The sequence below is a fragment of the Lutra lutra genome, chromosome 17 (assembly GCF_902655055.1).
Source record: "Lutra lutra chromosome 17, mLutLut1.2, whole genome shotgun sequence".
Classification (NCBI taxonomy): domain Eukaryota; kingdom Metazoa; phylum Chordata; class Mammalia; order Carnivora; family Mustelidae; genus Lutra; species Lutra lutra.
The window spans coordinates 16,222,652-16,249,285 of NC_062294.1; the positions used below are offsets into that span (position 1 = coordinate 16,222,652).

The 26,634-nt window shown below is 44.8% G+C and overlaps 1 protein-coding gene across 2 annotated transcripts in view; it reads right to left on the minus strand.

Moving 5' to 3' along the window:
• The window catches only part of WWP2 (WW domain containing E3 ubiquitin protein ligase 2), a 162,799-nt gene that overhangs the window by 88,878 nt on the left and 47,287 nt on the right, over positions 1-26,634 (minus strand). For both annotated transcript variants that reach the window (XM_047711107.1, XM_047711108.1), the window contains 2 exons: positions 6,586-6,723; positions 4,674-4,770 (listed from right to left, as the gene is read on the minus strand). In XM_047711107.1, coding sequence (XP_047567063.1) covers positions 4,674-4,770; positions 6,586-6,723 — 235 coding nt within the window. The remainder of the gene's footprint in view (positions 1-4,673; positions 4,771-6,585; positions 6,724-26,634) is intronic.

Consider the following 26,634-nt stretch of genomic DNA (forward strand, 5'->3'; position numbering starts at 1 on the left):
CAGCTGTGAGCTGGGTTTCCCTCCTTGCCCTGATTTCACAGAAACGGCTGGGGAGGCACAAAGGAAAAACTCACAGGTGACGGAGCATCAGCGAAGTACGGAGGACTCACACATCCCGACTTTCTACTCTCCAGTCTCGAATTACACACCCATTTCTAACCGAACAGTACCTCTGGAGACAGCTTTCAGTACCGGCGCGGATTCCCTCTGCCGGGTCCTTTCCCTCCACGGACGCCCCACTGGTGGCTTCTCTCGTTGACCATTCACTCCCTCCACTAGTCAGTCCCTGAGATATCGTACTGAACCCTCGCACAAGGAACCACAGTCTCTCTGCAAACTCCCACTTCCACTCTCTCCTCCATCTTTCCCTCCACACCCACAGATTTCTTCTCCCTCTGAACTGCCCGGATCGCTCATAGTTTTATCTGCCTGTTGCACACAGATCTCATGTATCATGAAGACTGTGAACCAGCCATGGAAAGGGGAGGCCATGCTCCTGGCAAGCCGTGTGCAGTGTGTGCACGGTACCAGGCACATATCAGATCTGCAAAACCTGAATTGACTTAGGCACCGTTCCCAAAGTCAGCTCTCATTCCAGCAAAATAAAATAAACGCTTGGGGATTATTAAAGGGTGTGGTAGGTACTCCCTGTGCCAACGAGCATGCGCTCTCCCAGGGGGCTCCGTCCCACACCAGGCCCGCTCCACCACTGCCCTGGAAGAAGGAACACTGGCTGAGGACGCCGGGCAGGATGACATGGACAGAATCCGGGGGCACCACATAACCATGCCCACTCCAATCAAACACTAAATAGTGTCAGGCCGGGCCTCTCAGGCCATCAACACTAGTGCTGTTCGGACACATTATCTGGCAGTGGCCGGCTTCCATCTGGAACCTGTTCCACCCAACTCCCAAACTAAATTCTCAAGCCTCAGGCTGAAGTGACAGGAGCACGACCTATGAGGCCGATGTAAAGCACCGATTTCGAATCAGTGGCTACTGCTACATAGATCAACCAGGCAGAAGGAAGAGAAGTGGTCGTTATGGAGCTTGAAGAAATCCTAAGTTCTGACATCTGTCTGCCACAACAGCAAACGACAGTGTCCCAACTAATACCATTGCTGTTCGGTTTTCTCAGATTGACAGAGGACACGTCTTCATTTTTTATTGTGAAATAAATCACACAAACCAAAGAATACATTAAATATATGTTCAGTTCAAAGATGAGTAGGATGAACACTCGGGGACCCACCCCCCGTATCCACAGGGCGGGGAAATTTCCGTGTGCTTTTTCCTCATTTTACGCACCTCCGGCCCCACAGTGAAAACCAACCTACTAAATTCAAGGTCACTTATTCCCTTCCATTTTTTATGGCTTTACTGGTTATGGAGGCATCCATAAAAAATATATATGGTTTATTTTGACATTTTTAAACTTTATATAAATTACATCATACTGTGGGATTTTCCCCCCATGCCCTGCCTCTCTTATTCAACATTATGTTTCTGAGATTCCACCATATTGATGCAACTGCCTTTCACCCATTTTAGTATGGGATGGTACATCACTGCAAGACTATACAACAATTCATATTTACCTTACTCAACCAGACCCCCTGACAGCATACTAATACGGTGTGTCTGTAAATCAGTTTATGCCACAAGATAAAATAACTAGGGATGTTTCACCCAATTATTCTTTTTTTTTAAAGACTGTATTTATTTATTTACTTACTTATTTACTTATTTATTTGAGAGAGTGAGAGAACACGAGCAGGGCAGGTGGCAGAGGGAGAGGGAGAACCAGGCTCCCTGCTCAGCAGGGACCCATGCTGAGCAGGGAGCCCGATGCGGGGCTCATTCCTAGGATCCCGGGGATCATGACCCAAGACTAAGGCAGCTGTAACGGACTGAGCCACCCAGACATCCCTCACCCAATTCTTCTTAAAGAGTAAGCAAGATCCCACTGAAAGACAGAGCTTGGGGGAGAGGAGTCTTATTCTGCAAGCAAATGGTACCTTGACTGGATGACCTTGGGTAGACGAACCCCTAAATAAAACCCTTACATGGCTCCAGTTTGACAGCTTAATAAAGGAGGCGGAAGGAGAGGAAAAGATGTGTGACTTCACCATTTTCACCTTTGTGGACACGTCAAAGCATCTTTGATCAGAGTGAATAGCACCCAAGTCCAAAAAAAACCTACCCACCTGACAGCAAAGACTAAATATTTAGTCCAGGAGGCAGCAGGCAGAAGCCCATCCTCTCTGCCCGAGGAAACCAAGGACAGCAGAGGATTGTCCTTGAATCCTGAAGGTTTGATTCGTCACCCTGCTAATTACAGACCTTGATGCAAAAACATCAGCCAGGCCACACTTCTCAAATTTGCAGGCGAGGAAATGGGTACGAAGGAGAGTCTCCAGAGCAAAGGCAGCCCCTGCCACTGTCCCTGAGCACTCCCAGTGTGCAAGGACCTCACTCAGCCTGACACAGCTCATTTCAGTTAATTCCGACAGCGACCTGTGAGTCAGGCAATATCCCCATTTTGCATCTGAAAAAACTGACGTGCCAAGAGGTTTAATGACTTGTCCAATATCACACAGCAAGTAAATGACAGGCCAAGACTCAATCTACTTTTTCTGCTCGTAAAGCCCCATACCCTGCTCCAGCCAACTACCCTACTACCACCTGCTTGCGCACACTCGTCTTCTTCAGTGCAGCGGCGACGGGGAAAACAGTCCGTAGGGACAGAGAAGACACTGCCTGCAGGTGAGCCTTTCAAAAGTGTCTGCTACTGGATGGCATCAGGCTCCATGTGAATAAATACTTGGATGGCAGAGACCTGTGAAAGCTCAGCAGCCATGTGTGGAAAATGGAGGAGCGAAGCAGACAAGGGAGAGCTCCCATAGCACTCAAACTACTTGGAGGGCACGCTGCCCACCCATAGTTAATTAGCATCGAACGTCTACTGTGGCTTATGAGAAAAGGTGCATCCAATTCTCTGCTGAAGTCTGGTTGCTGCTTTATAAGACAACAACCCTCTACACAAAACAATAAAGAAGGGCTCCTAGGACATGTGAGTTTCAAGATCTACTCACTAGAGAACTTCAGAGAGCAATAAATGGGTCAAGAACTTAATTCCAAAGTTGTTAAGGGTTGGACCCTGCCTTCCAGCCCCCAAATAAGTGACATCAGTTGCATATGACACAAAACTTTCCAAGTCAGCTCAAAGACCAAGATGGCAGCTGCTAGGGCCAAAGCTAAGAAGGCATCATTCTCAGAGAGTGAAATGCTGAGGTGTTCTTCTCCGCCAGCTACTCACCACCAAAGAGATTCTGTTCTCTCTAGCTCGAGGTATCCCTCATGCCTCTGTTGACACACCATTTGCCAATTATATCATTGGTCCTTACTCTGTGAGACTTGACTATTTATCCCAACTTATAACTCATCTAGCAAGTCAAGGAAAAGAGTGAATGGTCTTCGGGATGTGAGGCAACACCTTTGCACAGGCTTGGGGAAAACTGAACAGGGAAATGGTACCCTGGCTTCTACTGACGCTACACACAAAAGATCCAAACATGCAACCCTCTCTTGCTCCCAACACCTCCCTGGCCAACCCTTAAAACCACTGAATCCAGAGACAGCTGATGGCTGTCATTACAGGGATCTTTCAAGATGCTCTGCGTAGGGGCACCTGGGTGGCTCAGTGGGTTAAAGCCTCTGCCTTTGGCTCAGGTCATGATCCCAGGGTCCTGGGATGGAGCCCCCACATCAGGCTCTCTGCTCAGCAGGGAGCCTGCTTCCCTTCCCCTCTCTCTGCCTGCCTCTCCGCCTACTTGTGATCTCTGTCAAATAAATAAATAAAATCTTAAAAAAAAAAAAAAGATGCTGTGGGTACTGGCTAAAGTCATACTGTGTTTCTCAAAGCATTACTCCCACTCCCTCCCTGGGATTTGTTCAGGAAGACTAATTTTACTAGTTTTTTCACCTACTCACTGCAGATAGTAACGATTTACAAACTACACTCATAAGATTCTCTTCCCTAACATTTCCTTAAAATGTCTAGAGATTTTGTACACCATGATAAATAATTAAATAAATAAATAAATAATTTTTTAAAAGTCCCCAACTCCATCCTCCCCATCTCTCTAACATACCTGGGAATTCAGGTGTCATGGAAGTAAATTTGCACTGTTAACCCACACATAAGATGGGTATGTCAATAAATAAAATTAAGTCATTCCTCATAGCTATAATAAGTATAACGTAACTCAGACTCCAAGAGCAGGAGGGAATCATGAATCACCCCCAGAAACAGAAATGCACAACAGAAAATCTCACATACAAAGAACCATTGCTCTAAGCATTTCTGTGCGTATCCCAAAAGGGTAACTGTGGTCGCTGCCCCGGTAACATAAAACACCAGTTAAGCTCTATTTGACCGTCTCTCTTACCCAAATAACCAGCTTAGCCAGTCCTGATCACTGACAAGGAACCCCTGACCCTCCCGAAAATCCTGAATTCTGTACTCCCCTCTGGACCTCCTTAACACAGTGAGTCAGTTGGAAATTTCCAATAGTTTCTAACAGTAATTGTTCCCCGCCACCTCCCAACAGGTTTTCAATAGCTCTGAGCACCTTCCTAACTCCTCCTCATCCACAAGGGGGGGCTCTTACCGCGATCTCCCACCAAAGCAGTTGGTGCTGGGGGGCTGGTGCCGGTTCTCTGGAGCAACAGCGGTCCCGCTGGATTCTCTTGAGGGTGGCTGGGATCCTAAACAGGAGACCCATCACAAGAAAAGACAGAAACATTGAGAAGCTCAACCTTTGTTTGAGATGTGGCTCAGGAACGAAGTCCAGTTCGTGCATCTGAGTGCCCCACCACATGGGACCCTGGCAGTCTAGCCAGCTGCGGCCTCCCGCAGGAACAAGAATAGGGACAGCCAGATGGGATTCGAGCAGGGCCCCAGAGCAGAGACACTCAAACCTGGGAAACAGCTCTTCTTCTCCAAGACCTTCAAGAACATCTGAGGCACTTATAAGCAACTTGCCTTGTGCATTTAAATAAACTTCGGCCGCATCACAGGAAACAGAGAGCAGATGCTGACCAGGCAAAGTAGGAGCAAGCAATGGGAGCATTTGTCCGTATCGCAACCAGAAAGCTTTTTAAAAATCCAAAGCCAATTCAATTCAAATCAAATCATGACACTCTTTTGCTCAAGACTCCTCAACAGCTTTCAGCTTCTTAGGATGAGGTCCAAAATCCTCACCAAGGTCTTCGAGACTGTGGTGATCTGAACTGACCTGCTCTTATGGACTTACCTACCACCACTCTCCTTCTTGCTCTCCCTGGTCCAGCCACCCAGACCACCTTTGCTTCCACTGCAGGCCAAGCTTATTCCCACCTCAGGGCCTTTGCACAGGGGATCCCTCTACCTCTTATTCAGCTATCCCATTCCCACACCTCCATCTTGGCCTGTCTAAACTCTTCAACTCCAGTGGGTCTCAGCTTCCTCAAAGAAATCTTTCCTGGCCCCCAATTTAAGTGAGATCCCCCTAAAGTATGAGAATCTCATATCACCTGGTACTTTTACTTCATTGCTTTTGTCATGATTACAATTACATAATTATTTCTTCGTTTACCTGTTTTATGTCTAATATCCCTGCACCCACCAAGTAAATCATGAGCTCCTGGGAGTAGAGACCATATCAATTTTCCCCTGCCATCTGGCTAGCACCTGGTCCAAGGTTTAGTACATACCAGGTGCTCAATTATAGAAATATGTGCAGAATGAGTTAATAATGCATGTTTCCTCCATGCACCTATAGTACCCGAAGCATCACTCCATCCAGGGAGGATTCTCCAGTCAAGGCCCATCCAATCACTGAGATTCTACCCAAATGCCCTTAAAATAGAATTCAAATTTTATTCCCTTGAAGCTCCAGAAAGGCTGTTTAGGGCTTGGAAAGTGCTATAGTTACCTCACATTTAACGAGAAAAATTGTGGAGAAACCCAACCCATCTTAGACCTCAGACTTCATGAAATAATTTCCTGCTAGATCCAAAGCTGACTAATTTCAGACTAGATCAAAAGAAACAAACTGCCCTCACTCAGGACAGAGTGGGAGATACTCCAATTTCCCTGCTTCTGCCTGTATTTTGCTAGTGTGAATCTCTAAGACACACAGTCCCCTTTCCCAACAATACCGTCATATAAAAGTCACCTCCAAGATCCCCCAGGAAGTGTAACTGTACTGGGAAGAAAAAATGGGCCCAAGTAACATTAAATAAAGACACTTTATGTTCCAGAGCCCATGTGGGATGAAAAGATATTTTCTCTGCCCTCAAAGCAAAACAACAACACACTTGACATTTATTTTGGTCCTTTATCAGAAAGCTGCCCTTAAAAAACCATGTCACAGTTTTGATCGTGCTAAGATTGTTAGGAGGATTCAGGACTAGCTACAGGCCAGGGCTGAGTGGGACCCAAAGGCAGGTACCTGGCGAGAACCAAGCCCCGGGCACCCCCCACCCCAGCTCTGCCCCACCCCATCCCGGCACAGCCCCGGGAAGCAGGGCGGCACTCACCGTCTGTCACGGCGCTGCCATTAGGCACACTTCCCAGATCAACAGTTGGCCCATCCAGGAAAATTGTCAGCTCACCACCCGAGACAACACCGCCTTTGTTCTCCGTCTGCAGGTTCAGGGTCAGCTGCGTGTTCTCCACTGTTGAACACGAAAAGCAACAGGGATGGACTAAACCAAATGCACCCCAAGTTAAGATTCTGTAAGTTCTCTGCCCTCATTTAACCTACTCTGGCACCCTTGGCAATATTTTTCTGTCACTTCGAATCTGTCTTGTGGCATGGAAAGAGGAATGGGAAGGAATAGGTCTCACTGTCATCACTGTTGTATTAGACTGCGGGGAAAGGCTGGACTCTTGTTTTTCTAAACATGTTGTATCTTTATAATTTCAATGTGACTGATTTGTTTGGTTATACTTGCAGGACTGTGATAAAAGTCCAGAGATATTGATGGCGTATAGAGGAAGCAGTGAGAAGCAGCATCCCCCTACCCATATAAAGAATGGTGGCAAAAAAGAAGAGAAACAGGTCAGGAGACCCTTAAGAAATGTCATCAGGAGTCATCTCTAGGTGAAGAATTAAAGAGGCTTCTTTTCAGATTATCTGTATTTTAAAAATACTGTTTCTAATTTTCACTTCTGAAGATGTTTCACTTAGAAATAAGGAAAAATGTTTAAGCAACAGAAGTTCAACAAAGGTAAGTCAGCCCCACAACAGTCACATGGCCCTGGGTTAGTCCCTGAGGAGAAAGCAGTCGACAAGTGGCTCTGTAAGGAGTAAGAAGGCACCTTGCTGTCACCTGGCCCCTAGAACACCAGGCAGTGAAGTCCTGTGGGCGAGCAAGAAGAGTTGGGAAACCACAGCAGAAAAAAACAGAACAAAGTGACACGAGGCAGAAGCCCCAAGCCCTCCATGGTCTGGAAACTGCTGCACCCCACCCCCCAAACCTCACCACCAAGCTTGGCCACACGGAACAGCTTCCACCCAGTTACTGCTCAGGAGCTAAAACCTCCAGTTCAGGGTCATTCGGTAATGACCGAGAGAACAGCATTTATGAGGATTTCCAAAGGGCACGTGGTTGTTCCATGCCTTCCCACACCTTACAGAGCCAGGCTAGGAGAGCACCACATATTCCAACCTCCCTCCCCACCCACCACCCATGAAACTACCTGCTCTACTCATCTCTTAATTGCTACTCTATTATTATAAGCTATCTCACTGGTTTTCCATCACGAGGCAGCATATGCATAAAAAAGTCTCTCTTTTAAGTACATTCTAGAAACAAACTCCCCCAACCAAAAAAGCCAGCCCCAAATCTAAGATACAGACACAATCCTTTAAGAACTAAGGAAAAGTCTGGATCAATTCAAGGATCTACTATAAGAATGTGGAAACCAGTTACCGTTGCCTGTTAAGTTCTCCTAAGTATCTCTACCTTCCCTCACGCTCTCTTGCCCGTAATGGATCTCTCCAAGTCCTTTTGAGCCTGTTGCTACTTTCAGTCAGTTTGACTCAGGGGCTTGGTGAGCTCCAAATATTTCTATAAAGTAATACCTGTAATCTGAAAACGAGTTCCCTCAAAAGTCTAGCTGTTGGCAAAGAACTGAGGCCTCTCGATCACCAGCATCCCTTCGCCAGCCTTGCAAATGAGCCGCCCAGAAAGGAGGGCCTCAGGCCCAGTCGAGCCTTCAGACAACTGTGGTCCAGCCACCGTATAGACTACAACCTCATGAGAGATCCCAGGCCAGATCTCCCAGCTAAGCCACTCACAAATCCTGACCCACTAAAACCCGCAGATAATAAATACTTATTATTATTGCTTAAAAGAGAAGTCAAGGGGTGTCTCCCTACTGTATTATGCGAGGATCCAGGGCCTAAGTCCCTAGCAGGTAGTACAGCACAGAGGTTCAGGATGGGCACCAGCCGGGCAGACTGGGTTCAAATCTCAGTTCCACTACTTAGTAGCTAGAGCATTATGCAAATTATTTAACACGAGCCTCAGTCTCCCCACCTGGAAAACAGGAATAGTAAGAGCACATTTATTAGGGCCCCACAGGCTCCTAATAGCCTGTCATTTTTATTATCTCCCTGTTGACTTTCCTGTCTTCGGGCTGAGGAGTCCCAATTTCTCTTGGTCTAACTTGTTCACTGTGAAGGTGTAGTTCTCTGGACCTTTTGGAGCCTTTTCCAGGTTGTAGCAACAAACTTCAAAAAGTCTTCCAAGGTAAGCTACCTCGCCATCCCAAGGACCAATCGCCTTCTTGTCTTGTTTCTAGGACACTTCGGAAAGATGCCCCGCCTTCTGAACTCAGAAATGTGCTGGGATGAGCATTTCAAAAGGGTTCCTTGATTCTTTTCTCAGTATCTCAAAGACCATTATTTTACAAATGGAGTGTGGGCATGGCTTTCCCTCCTTTCTGGAGGGGTGATATTGGCCAAAGGGAAGCTAGGGGAGCCCCCGGCTTCTTGTTGCTTATGTCAATCTCCCGAAAGTCATACTGCTGTGGTCCTCTGACAGCAGCCACAGGCATAACTTGAATTTTTCTCTACACGGTCTCGTCTTAAGGTTCCAACTTAGCTCTTCTCTCTACCCATTAGTCACGTCCAGTAGTCATTATATAATTGTAGGCTCAGAAGTGACCTTGCAAAGCCTTGAGATACATTTTACCTTCCAAAAAAACCTAGGGAGGAGGGACATCTTTCCTCTTTAAACAAAACTTTTCAGACCATAATTCCTCCTTTGTGCTATTTACTAAAAAAAAGAGAGTCAGAGAGACCTCTGACCATCGCCATCCTCACCAAGTGATCAAACGAAGCATCCCAAAGAGCGAGACAACCTGACACACACACACACACTTCCTGACGTGATGCAGCAGGAGGCACACAACATCACTTTTAAAGTCTTCTTGCTAAAAGCACTGAGCCTGAATTCAATTAAGCCACTCAATCTCCTTCCCGACATACATGAAATAAGGGGACAGAGAAATAAATTCAACAATGCCACGAGGAAGCAATCAGACAAATCCAGAATATGGGACATCTATACAATAACTGTCCTGGGCTCTTCAAAAACACAATGTCATTAAATACATTTCTTTTCTGAAGAAAGTGGGACAAGGAGACTCTTCTAGATCCAAACAAACATAACCACCAAACGCCATGCAATGTTTTATTAAACATTAGTTTGAAAAAAATTTTTCTTGGGGTGGGGTGCCTGAGTGACATAGTCAGTTGAGTGTCTGACTCTTGGTTTTAGCTTAGGTTGTGATCTCAGGGTCATGAGATCGAGCCCAGTCTCCTGCTCCATGCTCAGCACAGAGTCTGCTTAAGACTCTCTCCCTCTCTCCACCCTTTCCCCCACAACTCTCTCTCTCTCAAATAAATAAATAAAATCTAAAAACAATATATTCTTGGGGTAAGTGGAGAAATTTACATCCAGACTGACTGGATATTAAATGTTGTCTGAAATGACTGTTAATTTTCTTAGGTTCAATAAGAACATATGGTTTTACATATGAATGTTCCTAGTCTTGAGAGATTCAAGAAAATTATGATGGTATCTACAATTACCAAATCGTTCTTATAGGAGAATAATCTGCAGTTCTGGGGAAGGTAGTGTCACGATAGCTGCAATTTACCTTCCAACTGGTTTGGGGTGGGGGAAATGCACGTGCCCACAGGACTCACACATACAGATAAAACAAATGCAACAAAATGGTAACAAGTGTGGGGTCAAGGTGGAGGGCATCTGGGTGTTCATTGTATTCTTCTTTCCATTCTCTTGTCTGTTCGAAAATTTCATATACAAAGTTGGAAAAGGGTTTTTTTTAATTGGCAAGGCTATTAAAAAATTAAACCTCTGAGAACAGAACACCCCATTATTCTCTTTGAAAAAAATACCTGAGCCAGGGGAGCCCTACAATGGATAATGGGACTACAGAAACCATTAGCTAATTGAGTGACAGACTTGAGCGTACAGGGGAGGCTGAAAGGAGTAAGTGTGGCTGGAAAACACACGCTGGAAGCTGAGTTATAAATAGCAGCCTTAGCCACTTCGCCTCTGGGGCCCTCGGGTTTCACTACAGCCACGTGGACGACTCTACAAAGGGCCTTTCTCTTGCAGCAGGTCTTCCTACTGCCTTTTGAGGCACTGCTCAAACACCAAGAAGTCGCTGAAAAAAGGGGCACGGTAAGTCGACTGCCATAAACCAGAATGAGACTGTGCCCAGGAAGCGCACCAGTCACTCTCGGCCTCGTCATCCCCACCCCACCAGTGGTCATGCCATCCACGTGTGTGTAGAGAGCACCTACTAGTTGAGTCACTGAGACTTTTTTTAAGATTTTATTTATTTATTTGACAGAGAGAGAGTACAAGTATGCAGAGCAGCAGGCAGAGGGAGAGGGAGAAGCAGACTCCCTGCTGAGCAGGGAACCTGATGCGGGACTTGATCCCAGGACCCTGAGATCATGACCTGAGCTGAACGCAGCCACTTAACCGACTGAGCCACCCAGGTGCTCCGGGTCACTGAGATTTAACAGCAACTAAACGGACAAAAATTGTGTGCCTGGGTGTTTCTATTTTAGTTGGGGAAAACAGACAATTAGCAATTTTTTTAAGACAACTGCATCATCTGTCAGAAGGTGGCAAGGGCACGAGAAACCAACGCACAAAGGAAAGAAGAGGGTGAGTGCTAGAGATGGCAGGAGGATTTGCCATTGTAAGAAAGGGTCGCTGGGGAGGTGACAACTGAGCAGAGACTGAAAGGAGGAGGAGCCAGGGGAAGCCGGGTAGGTGTCTGGAGGAAGAATATTCAAGAATATTCATCAGAGAGAAAAGGAAGCACAGAGGCCCCACACAGGAGCAGGCCTAGCGTGTCTGAGGAATGGCAGGGAGGCTGGCGTGGCTGGAGTGGATGAGGGATGACATGAGCAGATGAGGGCAAGAGATATCCCCAGAGCCCACAAGAAAAGCTCCTGCAAGGTCTCTGCATTTGAAGCTCCTGCAAGGTCTCTGCATTTCCTCTGTGTGAGACTGAGAGCCACTGGGGGGCTGTGAGCAAGGAAGGGCCACGAGTGGTGTTGTAGTGGAATCCCTCGGGCTGCGGGAGGAGCAAGGGCTGAGGCAGACGAGACCTGGGAGGAAGTCAGTGCGATATTCCAGATGGAGCAGCTGGTGGCTTGGGCCAGGACAATGGCAAGGTCTTCCAGGAACACAGTGCTTAAGGAAGACTCTACCTTGGCTTCCTCCCTCACGTGTGTTAGAAAAGACCCATGATTCCCCAAGCACATGGGCCCACTAGTCTCTCGGAGTCTTGGGGCAAAGGACAGGCAGGTGCTGGAGAAAGGGCCAACTTAGAGCATGGCTCAAGGAAGTCTGATTCATTTATAAGCATTATATATGGAACATATATAATGAAAATATCCCGCTGGCAAGAGGCTTCCATTCTCTGAGAAAGCCAAAGGCCTGAGCTCATGCTAACTTCAGCAGTCAACAAACGTACTTTGGTTACAGGATTGTGCCCTTCTGTTCTACATACTGTCTGGTTAGCCAGGCCTTATAATGCTACGTCATGAAGGTCAAGACAGCAGTAGAGCTGACTATCAGAACCTAGGGAAAGAATCTGGAAAATGTCAAGGACCATGCCAGGAGAACCCTTCAAACACTGGCATACCAAGAGAGACCAGCAAACATCCAGGTGCTTCCAAATAGAGGCACACGCCACCTCGTCAAAAAGGAAAACAGAACCCGATCAGATCAAGTCTCTTGATCTACCTTTGAGTTTACAGGAGACACGGAGGGACAGAGGAACAACAGCAAGATCCAAAAGGTGGGAAAGTACAGGACAAGCTGTCCAGTTTTTGCAACACTGAACCGGTGTGGACAAAAAGAAGGAGAACATATCAGTTAAAAGAGACTGAAGAGACATATCAGCACCGTTCGGATCCTGATTCAAACAAAGCGAACAAACGGGTATTAGAAACTTCAAGACAACTAGGGGATGTAAAACTGGGCTAGTTGATAATACTTAAATAACTACCATTATGCTTTTTAGGTATGAAATTGGTTTTATGGTTATGGGAGCCCTTCTCTTTTAGAGCTCCCTACTAAAATATCTGTGGATGAAATACACCTGGGCTTTAAGGAAAAATGACCGAGGAGACACCTGGGTGGCTCAGTCCATTAAGAACAGACTCTTGAGGGTGCCTGGGTGGCTCAGTGGGTTAAGCCTCTGCCTTCAGCCCAGGTCATGATCTCAGGGTCCTGAGATCGAGTCCCGCATCGGGTTCTCTGCTCAGCAGGGAGCCTGCTTCTCCCCCATCTCTCTCTGCCTACTTGTGATCTCTCCCTGTCAAATAAATAAATAAAATCTTTTAAAAAAAAGAACAGACTCTGATTTCTGCTCACCTCATGATCTCAGAGTGATGAGATTGAGCTCCACCAAGGGCTCTGGTCTGGAGAGGGCGGGGAGCTGGGTCTGCTTGAGATTCTCTCTCCTTCTACCTCTGCCCCGCCCCAGCTTGCAGGCCCATGCTCTCTCACTCTCCAAAAATAAATTAAATGGGGAAAAAAAAAAAAACCCTAACCCAGTAGGGAGTGGAGTAAGAAGAAAGATGAAACAGGAATGGCCACTGTCGATGGCTGTGGAGCTGCGTGACAGACACTCATGGACTCTTCTTTCCACTAAAAATAAGAATTCGAGATTACATATACAGTCTGAAATACAAAAAGGTAGGGGATCTACAATCAAGCTGCTTCGGGAGGAACTCCTACTTTCATTTTTCCTTACTTCAAAGCCTCAGATTTACAAGTGGCTTCACGTTAATCATTTCCGATTGGGAAGAGCGGTTACGTGCAATAAAGATGAGTAATATTTTTCTAAGAGTTACTTTTTCCCTTTCTTGACTTGGACTTTTTAACGTGTTTTTTGCATATGGTATTAATAAGTATAGATAAATAGAGCATGGAAGTTGCCTTCCTTATTCCAACAAAAGAGAAAATGAGGTAAACCAGAACTGCCAAACTGTGCCACTGGTAATGGGATTTAGTTACAAAATCCAGAACTCCTGCCTAGACAGCTTCACTGTGGTGTGTGAGAAAGAATGTTCAACTTTAGAATCTTCTATCATCACTGCCCTTCCCGCTCACACAGCACGACAATGTATATGCATGTACACACCTATCTTTTAAAAGGAAAGATCTTGGGGTGCCTGGGTAGCTCAGCCCATTAAACATACAACTCCTGATTTCAGCTCAGGTCTTGATCTCAGTGTTGTGAGATCAAGCACCATGTTGGGCTCCATGCTGGGTGTAGAGCCTACTTTAAAAAAAAAGAAAGATCTTATTTTTTTCTTTTTCTTCCTCACTCAGAATACAAATGTAAAGATTTACCAGGAAATGTGAGAAAAATAAAACAGGACACAAACGTAGGGTACTTTTAAGGGAGACTAAGTACTGTCGGGTCAAGTGTCTCGGAAGCCCAATGAAAATGTGATTGATCTGGCCTTAACGGAGCTGCTCAGTGGAACAAACAAACCTTCTTCCTGCCTCACTCTGCCCTCAGTCCCATAGGCCCATCAAAAGAAAGTGAAAATAAGCAGGGCATTCATTAACAGGTCAGTGTTCATTCTACACAGAGCTGTGAAACACTGGTGCACAGAGGAACAGAACCAGAGGAAATTCCAGCAGGGCAGAGAGTAAATAGTCTCCTTTCCATTCCCCGGCTCCCTGTAACTCAGACACACACAGGCTGGAGTGTGCCCCAGGTTTAAAGAGAACACTCTTTCACATTCCCTTTGCAGTAAAGGAAGCCAGAGGCTTCCAGGATTTACTGTTACGATGTCTCATTGGCTTCCAAACTTACCCAGAGCCTAACAAGAGAAAGTCTTTTCTAGCAAGCCACCATCAGATTATAAACATTGGAATTCTTGTTGGGGTACCAGTGTTGACTTGGCTTCACCCCATCTCCCCTTAGCCCCCATCACTGACAATTTGGCAGGCTCTTCCTAGAACACAAGGTGCAAATAAGAGTCTACTGTGGTCTTGAAGCCTCTTCTGTATTGTGCTACTGAGAGTCCCTCAATGGTCCCTAAATCAAAGTTTTGGTCTATGGGGTTGCATTAACTCCACTAAAAATGAAAATAGCTTCATTTTACAAAGCCAGGTTGTAAACTTTCATATTCTCTCTCTCGTTCTTATTCATTCATTCAAGAAGCATTTTCTGGGCCTCCACTATCCGTCTGACACTGGGTGAGAGGCTGGGTTATAATGAAGAATGAAAATAGACTAAGTCTCTGCATTGAAGAAAATCACAAGTCACTTGAGAGAAAAGGAACTAAATAATCTCACAAAGCATGTAAAACTGCAACTGTATTAACAGACTTCATGGAAGACATCTATGGTCTCATGAGCCCTGGATGGCTGGTCTCATCAATGCATCAGGGAAAATTTCCTAAGGAACTGACAACTCAACTGTGCTCTGAAGTTTCAGGCATAGAGCACGTTGAAGGTTAGGATAGAATACAGAGGAAGACCAAGTGAGGCAGAGGAAATACCATGTGCAAAGGCCTTGTGGCACAAACGCACTCAAGAAACTGAACACAGGGGCGCCTGGGTGGCTCAGTTGGTTAAGCAACTGCCTCCGGCGCAGGTCATGATCCTGGAGTTCTGGGATCGAGTCCCACATCGGACTCCCTGCTCAGTGGGGAGTCTGCTTCCCCGGCTGATCTCTCTCTCCTCTCATGCTCTCTCTCTCTCTCTCTCTCAAATAAATAAATAAAATCATTAAATTAAAAAAAAAAAAAGAAAGAAGCTGAACACAGATGAGTGGGGATGGAATGGAATGTGATCCAAATGGGGTAGATGACCCAGCTGGTGGCCATACATGGCAGTGCCTTGTGGGCCCGCCATGTTGATAAGTTTCTCTCTATCCTAAGAGCAGGAGAGTAGTACTTAAGGGTTTTTAATCAAGCTGTAACAAGATCAGCTTTGTAATTTCAAAAATCGTTCTGTCTGCAGTGTAGAAAAGACTGAAGGGAAGTAAGGACAGATACAGGCAGAGCAGACAGGAGGGTAAAAGAAAAGACCAGGCCAACAGAGGTGGAGATGAAAGAGGTGGGCAAACTTGTAAAGGTGAAACCCAAGAGAACCTTAAAATAGATTAGCAAAGTAAACAGACAAGAGCAGTAGAGGTATTGAAGATGACTCCTGAGTTTCTAACTTATTTTAAATAAATAAATGGTGGATCTACAAACTGAAATATGGAACAGTGGAAAAAAGTCACGCCTGGGAAAGAGTCAGTGAGTTCAGATTTGGACGTGTTTCTGACATATGCACAAGAAGACAGCAAGAAAACAGTCAGGTATGTGGGCATGGAGCTCATGGGAGAGATCTAGGCTGGAGATTCAAATCTATGGGTCACCTGCACAGGGTGGTTATGCATAAAGAGGAGGTACAGACGAGAATGTGATCACAGAAGAAGATGGAATGATAGGAAACTCAGCTAACAAATAGATGACGATGACCTTGCAAAACAGAGAATAGTTAGAGAGGCAACGGGAAAATCAGAAAGGACTCCCGAGAAGGCAGGAAACATGCTCCAAAGCATGGATGGAGACTCCACCCTTAGAAAGAGGAAGAGGGACACCTCCTCTCCTACCAGAGGAAAGAGGGAGGAGGAATTAGGCACGGCATCCTCATTTTAGTACATGACAGATTTTGTTAATCATCATCATCCTTGTTTCTCTGAACTCAAGTCAAAAGCCAAAGCCCATGCAGAAACAGACATTTTTTTCTTCACTTACAAGAAAAAAAAAAAAAGAACACAGGCATACACTTTTCAGAACTGGCCCCTCGTCACAGTCATCCATCGAGAAAGGTACATTAGAGACAAAGTCTCTCTTGAACCGACTGAAGGTCCTTTTAACACAGGATACAAAAGGCCTCATCTTGGTAAATCTCAATGTCAAGCTGTAGCATATTTTTTAATTTTTCAAGGGGGAATAAGTTTTTCAGGGGGAATAAATACAGATCTGGGAAAGTAAGGTCTTCAGAATAAACTATCAGCCCATCTGAGTTACTGCTGCCTCATCATTAGAGCTCCTTGTCCCTGATGGGAAGGAAAGTCCTTGTCACCTATGAAAGTAATTCCTAGATTCCTATACCACAGCCCCTTAACAGCTCATCCATTCTCTGTGCCCTCAGGGAAACTCAGCAACACACCACGTCTCCCGGGTGGCATAGGATCAAAGCCGTGTTTATAAACATGGCAGGGGAAGGCTTTCAATGAACAAACCTCTCCTTTTCAAAGGTCTTTAAATATAAAACGTAGGAGCCCAGCTAGAAGAGAACTTTCACCATTAAGATTCCGCTTTTAAAAAGTCAGCAGTTATAAACCTCCGGTTATAAAGACTGAGGATGTAATGTACAACATGGTGATTACAGTTAACACTGATCTATTCAAGAAAGTAACTAAAAATTCTCATCGCAAGGAGAAAAACACATTTTCTTTTTTCTTTCTGAATCTGTTTGAGGTGATAAACATTAGCTAAACTTGTGGTAATCATTCCGCACACACACACACGCAAAAATCTCCTTTGTGAGCAACTGCTTTTTAAAAATTAGAATGTCAGATAAGTGAAATGCTATGCCACAATGAAGGTATGGATTAATGATTACAAAGAGTATATAAGAATATAAAACATTATTCACACTACATTGAGTTAAAAAAAAAAGAACATGAAGTTATAGAATGTACCCTATTACTAAAATCCTATAAAAATAAATATATAAAGGGACAAAGAAATAAATGAACCAGAGAAAAACAGTAAGTTTTGTTTTTGTAAGAGTAAGATTATGAAACAAGGTTTTATTTTTTTAATTTCCATTATCTGCATAGTGGACAAATGTTTTTTCTATCAGTTAGACAGAAATCTATCAGATAGAAATGCCTATCAGTTAGACATGTACATGGAAGTGTTTACACATGAAATGACAGGATGTCTACGATTTGCTTTCAAACACTCCCCCAAAAAAGTTGGGTCTGGAGGCGAAAGACAACCTGACACGTGCTGATCCTTCTTAAAAGTGGGTAACAAGTATGGGATGGTTCATTACACTGTTCTACATTAATTTATGTTTGATACTTTCCATAATAAAAAGTTTTTTTAAATGTCCCATTTATGCTATAAAATATTACCTTCACAATAAATAATATGAACTTAAAAAATAAAAAATAACAACAGCAGGCTTATTATGAAAAACTGAAATGGGGCACCCGGGTGGCACAGTCAGTTGAGCATCTGACTCTTGGTTTTGGCACGGGTCATGATCTCAGGGTTGAGAGATCGGGCTCTGCATTGGGCCCTACGCTCAGTGCAGAGTCTGCTTGAGATTCTCTCTCCCTCTGCCTCTATCCCTCCCACTCACGCTCTCTCTCTCTCTAAAATAAAGAAATCTTTTAAAAAATTAAAATAATATGCAAATGCAAAGATGACACCTGCACCATAAAAATACACATTCCAAATCCCTTCCCCAGTATATTACCTGTTTGAAGTCATTGTACTTGCCAGCAGTAACACAAATACACAGAGATAAACTACACATCCAAAACTGACTTTATCCGAGAAGTCATAACCTTCGATTTTTCACTTAATGTGTTCCATGAATCGTCAAAAATATATACAGAAGCAATCTATCCATTTAGTGAGCTTTTTGGATCGAGGAAGGGGCATGTTTAAGGTGAATTCAGCCTGGACTGTAATGCCCCCCTCTATGAAATAAATGTATGTAATGTGTGTGTAAGTGAACACTAATTAAGAGAAGGGAGGAGAAGCAAGAGGGAGGGAAGGAAGGCGCAGAGATCATAATCTCAGAAACGGGTGCCGTGCTGTCCTGTGCATCATAAACAGCATCCCCCAAGCCAGGGGTGAAGATATCCACCCTGTACCTAACAGTGGCCCTAAACGCCACCATCTAATTACCGCATCCATGCTCTGGTGCACTATCGCTCTCCCTCCTGACTCACCACTCTCTGCCAAGAGTTAAGTCTCCTCCTCTAAGAAAAATACTCTGAGCATCCTGGAAGACTGGAGGAAAAGGGAAAGTAATACACTCGAGTGAGGCCTCATCCTAACATTCTCCCAGCAGCCACAACACCTGCCCTGGGAGAACCTGGGAGACTGGAATGGCCAATCGGGTGGAAGCTGCTCCCGAGTAACTGGTGTAAAGTAGAGACCTGAACATTAGATGAAATGTTGCAGGGGCTTCTTTTTGTTTTGTTTTGTTGGCAAGGGGAAGGAAACAGCTCACATCCAGGCAACAGTCTCATTTTCCTATCACTGATTCTGCGTTCTCCACAAGGCCACCATTTCAGGCCTATAACAGCTGTCAGTTTAGAAGCGAAATGCTTCACGGCTGATTAGAAACACTACAGGTTCTCTAGGGCATGGCACTATGCCACTGTGGGGCAGCCTTAAGAGGCATGAGAGGAGTTTCTAGAACTGTACTAACAGTCCTATACTAACAACCTAATTTAGGAGGAAAGTCTCCCAAGTCTTCCTTAAGTAACAACCTCCAGGCCTGCACTGTCCAATGTGGAAGCCCCAAGCCACACATAGCCAGAGCACTAGAAATGAGACCCATCCACACTGAGACGTGCTGGGAGGATATAACAACATACCAGATTTCAAATGCACAACATGCACACAAAAGAGAATGCAAAAATCCCTCAGTAATAGCTTTCTTTATACTGGTTATATATTAAATTGATAACACTGGGGGTATACTAGACTAAATAAAATAGAGTACTAAAATTAATTTCACCCGCTTATTTTTGTTTTTACTTTTTTTAATGTGGCTACTAGAAAATTTTAAATTATATACATGGTTCACATTATATTTCTACTGGCCAATACTGTTCCAGTGCCTCCTCCCTGCCAATTTTTGGTCATAATCTTGAGCAGCTCTCACCCACAAGGCCCAGATGGCACCAAGGGCCATCTCTGTATGACTTGACAGCACCAAGCCCATTCCTGCCTCAAAGCTTCCCAAGTGTTCCCTCAACCTGGAATGCTTTTCTCCTGTTGGCCTAGGAATCCCTTTGCATCCTCTGGAGTCCTTCCCCAGGGAAGCCTTCCTTGATACCCCCCACCTCAGGATAGATGAAGTCCTCAGTGAAACAGTCCCAGAGCATCTTGTACTTCCCTCCATCATGTCTGTCACCCCTGGACTAGCGTCTTTTACTGACCTACTTAATGTCTGCCCAATTTCCTCTCTAGATCCTAAATTCCAGGACAGCGCCTTGCTCATTCCACCTCTCTAGCATCTCGCCCAGAGCTGAAGGTAAAAATTTACCATGTGAATGCTGGTAAGTAAACTCCATATCCACTTCCTGCTCCAGGCAGGTCCCACAATCCTGAGAACATGTGCAAGAGTGCAGATTTCCTCTCATACAAAACCCTCCTCCAACACTGAGACATCCTTACATCTAAAACGGCAAAAAACAAGATGGAGGGAAGAATGCCTTGACCACCTACCATGGACTAAAATGCAGGTCACAATACACCTCTAGAAGAGAAAGGAGAACAGCCATGGCTGGCATTCGTGTTTCAAGGGGTAGAATCACTCTTTGCTCAATATATGCTCCCAGAAGGGAGGGTGACGGGCTTCCAAAACCGAGAGGCTTACAGAACACTCCAGAGGCAGCAGTAAACCCCAGGCTACGCCGAGGCAGCCACGTACAGGGGAAAAGATTCCTGACAGAAAGCTTTTCTTCTTCCTTTAAGTGGGGTTTCACAAGGCAACCTCTCTGCTGGTGACACAGAGAGCGGGTCTGTTTTAACATTCATCGCAGGGGCCTGTGTGTTTACTTTTGAGACTTCTGGCTAAAAGGACCTTTTCTTTCAAACAGCTCTCCACTGACACCAAAGCCACGAACTGGGCCCAGCTGTAACTCTGAGAAGCTGGGGATGTGGGGTTGGGGAGGGGGGTGCTTCTGGCTTCTTTGGGAATTCCTTGAGGTTCTGGCTTGGCCATATCTGCCTGAGGTGCAGATGATGGAAAGCAACACACAGAGAGCTTTTCAGAGACTATTAAAGACGGTTTTAAATCCCAATGCCTGGCATCTGGTGCCAATCAAGAAAACAGTAGTCACTGATGTAACTGCAACCAGACCAGGGCAAAATGAAACAAAGGCTTGCATTTGGAGGCTGGGGACGGATTCAGCCTGATGCCTCCCCAGAGCAGGCACTCGGGACTACCCTGGCCCCACCTCTGCCTCAGAGGTGAGTCATGACACTAGCCACAAAAACCAAAGTCACAACAAAAAATGTTCATCCGCACTAATCTAATTGAGGACATATATTTTAGACATATGTGTTAGCGTCTTGTGTTCTAGGTACAGGAGTGAAGGGATGCCCGAGAGTGAACAAAAATCAAACAATGCTTGTTCCGTGAAGCTTATATTCCAGTTTTAGAGGGCAAGGAGTGATATACACTAAATATATCGTATTATATGGGGATAGTGCTAGAAAGAAAATAAAGCAGAGAAAGGAGCAGGGAATGTTGGGTAGGGAGGAACTGCAATTAAGACCATTTGGCCAAGGCCAAATGATTCCATTTGTACAAAATGTGCAGAAAAGGCAAATCTACAGACACAGAAGGTAGATTTGTGGTTGCCAGAAGTGGGGGGTGGAAACGGAAATTAATGGTAAGTGGGCATAAGAGATCTTACTGGAGTGCTGGAAAAGCTCATGTGAATGATGCACAACTTGGTAAAATTTTTAAAAATCACTGAATTGGGGCACCTGGGTGGTTCAATCAGTTAAATGTCTGCCTTTTGCTTGGGTCATGATCCCAGGGTCTTGGGATTGAGCCCTGTGTCAGGCTCCCTGCTCAGTGGGGAGTCTGCTTCTCCCTCTCCCTCTGCCTCTCCCCATCCACATGCTCTCTTTCACTCTCATAAATTTTAAAAATAAAATCAATGATTTTTAAAAATCACTGAATTATACACTTCTGAAATAGAAAGAATGGTCAAAGAAAGCCTCCCTGGGATGGTATCTGAGTAGATTGGAAGGAGGTGAGGGAGCAAAGCCATGAGGACACATGAGGAAGAATATTTCAGGAAGAGGGTAAGGTCAGTGCCAAGGCCCTGAGGCCAAGAAGAGCAGTGGGTTAGAAGAATAGCAAGGAGGCTTTGGGACCAGAGTGGGGCCTATAGAGGGGGATAATGGTTGAGATAACAGAGGAGTGACAGGAAGATCAGGGAGGGCCTTTTAGGCCAATAGGGGAAGACTTTAATTTTTACTCTTAGTGCAATGGGCAACCACTGTGGGAGTGTTATGATGTGGTTCACAGTTAGTTTGGGTTATTCTAGCTGCTGGGTTCAAAAGTGCACGGTAGGGAGACAAAGGGCATTGCAGGGAGACTGCTGAAAAGAGGCATCTGGACAGGGGTGATGGCAGCAGTCATGGTGAGAAATGGTCAGCTCCTCGAACATATCTCAAGGGTAACACAGGCGGGACATGCTAACTGGATGTGGGTCATAACAGAAAGAAAGAGTGGCATCAAGGAAGACACCAAGGTTCTAAACCTGAGCAAGACTCAGTCACCACTGCCTGAGATAGAGGAAGCTACGGGAAAGCAGGTCGCTTGACTTTTAACACGTTCCTTTGAAGATGTTAATTAGACAACCAGAAACACGCAGTCTTTGGTTTCTACGGCTGCGGCCCAGGCTGCAAGTCACATGTGTCCAGACCCAATTGAAAGCCGTGAGGCTAGATGAGATAGTGAAAGACGGGGGTGAGAATGAACAAGTGGAGGCAGGACTAAGCCAACCTGGGGTATCCCAATGTCTCCAGCCTGGCGAGCAGTAAACCAACAAAAAACAATAAAAAAGGAGTGGCCAGAAAGACGGAAAACCAGTCGGGTGTGGTGTCCAGAAAACCAAGTGAAAACAAAGTCCAGAGGAGGGATCACTCATCATATCCCATCAGGGAAGCAAGTGAGCCGAGGATGCCATCTGACCGCTAGATTTTACAACAGGGAGGTGACTGAGGCCTGTGACTCAGGGCAAGCAGGAAAGAAGCCTCCCTGGAAGTTTCCCAAGAAATGGAGAGAGGACTAAAGAGATGCAAATTAACATAACAAAGAGTAATTGCTTTTCACTTAACAGAGGTGAACAGGTTGACAACCCCCAGCACCACGGACACAGAACAGGTAAAGAAGGGTGAATCTGTGAGTGGTGAGCATGTGAATGGCCTGGGGCTTTGCAGCAGACCCAGGCCACAGGGATCAAAAACCTTGAAACTTGCATGCCTTTGACCCAGCAGCTGCATGCCTAGGAATTTACCACCTTAAGAAAACAAATGCGGCACAGCTCTCTTTATAACAATTGACTAAAGGGCGCCTGGGTGGCTCAGTGGGTTAAGCCGCTGCCTTCGGCTCAGGTCATGATCTCAGGGTCCTGGGATCGAGTCCCACATTGGGCTCTCTGCTCAGCAAGAAGCCTGCTTCCCTCTCTCTCTCTCTCTCTCTCTGCCTGCCTCTCCATCTACTTGTGATCTCTCTCTGTCAAATAAATAAATAAAATCTTAAAAAAAAAAGAATTGACTAAAAAAGGGGCGCCTGGGTGGCTCAGTGGATTAAGCTGCTGCCTTTGGCTCAGGTCATGATCCTGGAGTCCTGGGATCGAGCCCCACATCGGGCTCTCTCCTCTGTGAGGAGCCTGCTTCCTCCTCTCTCTCTCTGTCTGCCTCTCGCCGACTTGTGATCTCTGTCTGTCAAATAAATAAATAAAATAAATCTTAAAAAAAAAAAAGAATTGACTAAAAAGTTTTTCTTATAACAGTAAAAGAGTAGAAATGGCCAACAATAGGAGATTGGCTAAATTATGGCACATTCGTTCCCAAAAAAGGCTACTGCAGCCATTGAAAATGGTCTGGTTTCACTGAGGTTAAAAAAAGAAAACAAAACTAAAAAGTGAAAAAAGTTACAAAGGAATCTGCATAGTGAGTTCCCATTTTGGAATAAAAAGTTACACATACATACATACATATATGATTTACATACCACCCCAAAAAGCTTAGTGGATATATAACAAAGGATTTATGGGGTTAACTCTGAACGTTAAAATTTTAGGTGATTTTAACCCTCTCCCTCATTGGAAGGCAGTAGATGCAGACAGGATGTGGGACTAAAAGGCCTGGATTAAATCCCTGTTCTGTTACCACCTACTGTGTGGCCTTGGAAAAGTTATAATAACATCTACCTATTTAGGTAACATCCCCTCATCTAAGGGGATGGCAATACAATCTATCTCACAGGTATACGGGAGGATTGAATAAGTTTTAATATTTGTATTTCGAGAATTCAAAACAATGCCTGATACACACTAAAGCAGTTCAGAATGCTTTTGTCGGGAGGCCTGGGTGGCTCAGTCAGTTTTGGGCGTCTGCCTTCGGCTCAGGTCATGATCCAGGGTCCTGGGATCGAGTCCCACATCAGGCTCCCTGCTCCGTGGGGTGTCTGCTTCTCCCTCTACCCCCATCCCCAGTCATGCTCTCTTTCTCTCAAATAAAATCTTAAAAGGTGGGGGGCACCTGGGTGGCTCAGTGGGTTAAAGCCTCTGCCTTCGGCTCAGGTCATGATCTCAGGGTCATGGGATCGAGCCCCACATCGGGCTCTGTGCTCAGCAGGGTGCCTGCTTCCCCCTCTCTCTCTGCCTGCTTGTGATCTCAGTCTGTCAAATAAATAAATAAAATCTTAAAAAAAAAAAAAGGAAGGTTGTCTTTTTTTTTTCAAATAAGCATGGAAATCATAAGAAGAAAAACAACAATAATATTTTCAGTTTTAGAGGCATGTATTATAGAAAAAAATAATAATATTTTCAATTTGGAGAATTTCTCAGAAATTTTCTGTAAGCATTCCGCAAAACTAAAAAAACTAGGTCTTGTTTGTTTACCAGGGTTAAAAATCATGGGCTATGTAGGCCTACTTTGACCATTTCTATCATCAGGCCTGTTCAAAACACTGGAGTTTGTAGGTATGTCCTAAGTAAGATCTCCCGATCAGCTTAGAAGACTATCACTATCGCTTTTGTCCCTTCTTACTTCTTCCTCAAATTTAAGAAGCCGAGAACAGGGGCACCAGGGTGGCTCACTGGGTTAAGCCTCTGCCTTCAGCTCAGATCCCAGGGTCCTGGGATCATGCCCTTTATCAGGCTCTCTGCTTAGCAAGGAGCCTGCTTTTCCCATGCTCTCTCTACCTACTTGCGATCTCTGTCAAATAAATAAAATAAAATAAAATAAAATAAAATAAAATAAAATAAAATAAAATAAAATAAAATAAAAGAAGTAGTGAACAGGGGCGCCTGGGTGGCTCAGTGGGTTAAGCCGCTGCCTTCAGCTCAGGTCATGATCTCAGAGTCCTGGAATCGAGTCCCGCATCGGGCTCTCTGCTCAGCAGGGAGCCTGCTTCTCTCTCTCTCTCTCTCTCTCTCTCTCTCTCTCTCTCTCTCTCTGCCTGCCTCTCCATCTACTTTTGATCTCTCTCTGTCAAATAAATAAATAAAATCTTTAAAAAAAAAAAAGAAGAAGTAGTGAACAACTTTATGAATTTAAATGTATAATTATTTTTGCATTTCTGCTTCCGCTAATGCCATGGCCCCTGCAATAAAGCTTGTGGGGTGGGGAGGCACAAAAAAGAAGCAAGTTCTTAAGTTTACCCTTGACGGCACCCACCCTACAGAAGACGGAATTGCGGGGGCGCCCGGCTGGCTCAGTTGGAAGGGCCAGTGACTCTTGATCTCAGAGTTGCGAGTACGAGCAGCATGCCGGGTGTACAGCGTACACACGTACATACATACATACATACAGAGAAGGTGGAACCAAAGATGCCACCAATTTTGAAGAGTTTCTCTGAGAGAGAATCAAAGTCAACGGCAAAGCTGGGATTCTCAGTGGAGGGTCATAAGGAGCAAGAGCAAGATTATTGTAACTTCTGTGGTGCCTTTTTCCAAAAGGTATTTCAAATATCTCACCAAGAAATATCTGAAAAAGCACAAGCTACGTGATTGGTTGCACATAGCTGCTAAGAGCAGAGAGTTATAAACTGGGTTATTTCCAGATTAACCAGGAAGAGGAAGAGGAGGATTAAAAAAGTCATTTATCTGGAATATGTTGTAGGAGTTCTTAAATAAAGCTTGGGCGCCAAAAAATTAATTAATTAATTTTAAAAATAAATGTAAAACTGCTTTTAACTGTAGAGCCAATTTTTTTTTTCATTTTCTCTCTTCTCCCTCTGATCCAAGTTCCAAGAATTAGTAGTTTTATTTATCTTTCAGTTGAAAAACTGGAAAAACAGCGCTGTGTTTACTTTAAAATAAATGCATGCACTGTCTGTCGGGCATGCCTCCTTGAGATGCACAGCCCACCCACCAGAACACTCCGTCCTTACAGGAGAGTGAGGGAGGCGCTGCACCCCTCATGACTGGCCTATCTGTTCTCAAAATGTAAAGTGCCGGAACAACCCTCTGCTTATAAGATTTTTTTTTTTTAAAGGGAGCTGTTTGCTTTCTTGCTTGCCTTTTTCTTTTCTTTCTTTTTTTTAAACACACATGGCCCAAGAAAAGAGAGATGCATAGGAAATGGAGAGCATAAGCAAGGGGCTTTTCAAAGTCTACTTCACTTTTCACAGTGGTATGGGTACAGCAATTCTCAAAACACCTTGTGTGCATTCTAGAATAGAGGGAATGAGTAAATATACGGATGATGCTGAGAGCCAGAGTTCTCATACAGGAAGAAAGACAAGTTAGGAAGAGCCATGAAGGACTGAACTAGAAATGGAGATTCAATTATGAACTCATAGTGTTTAATACATAGACACAGAAATAGATATTTACACATATGTGTGTACACATGTGCATAGAGAGCTAGCTAAATAGCTGGATGGACAGACAGAAAGTCTGTCAGAAAAAAATGAATGCTTAATAGCTGAAAAAGTTTTGAAGAAGAGGAGCAGTGAGAAGAAACATGTCCAACCTGATGCTGCCACTCCATC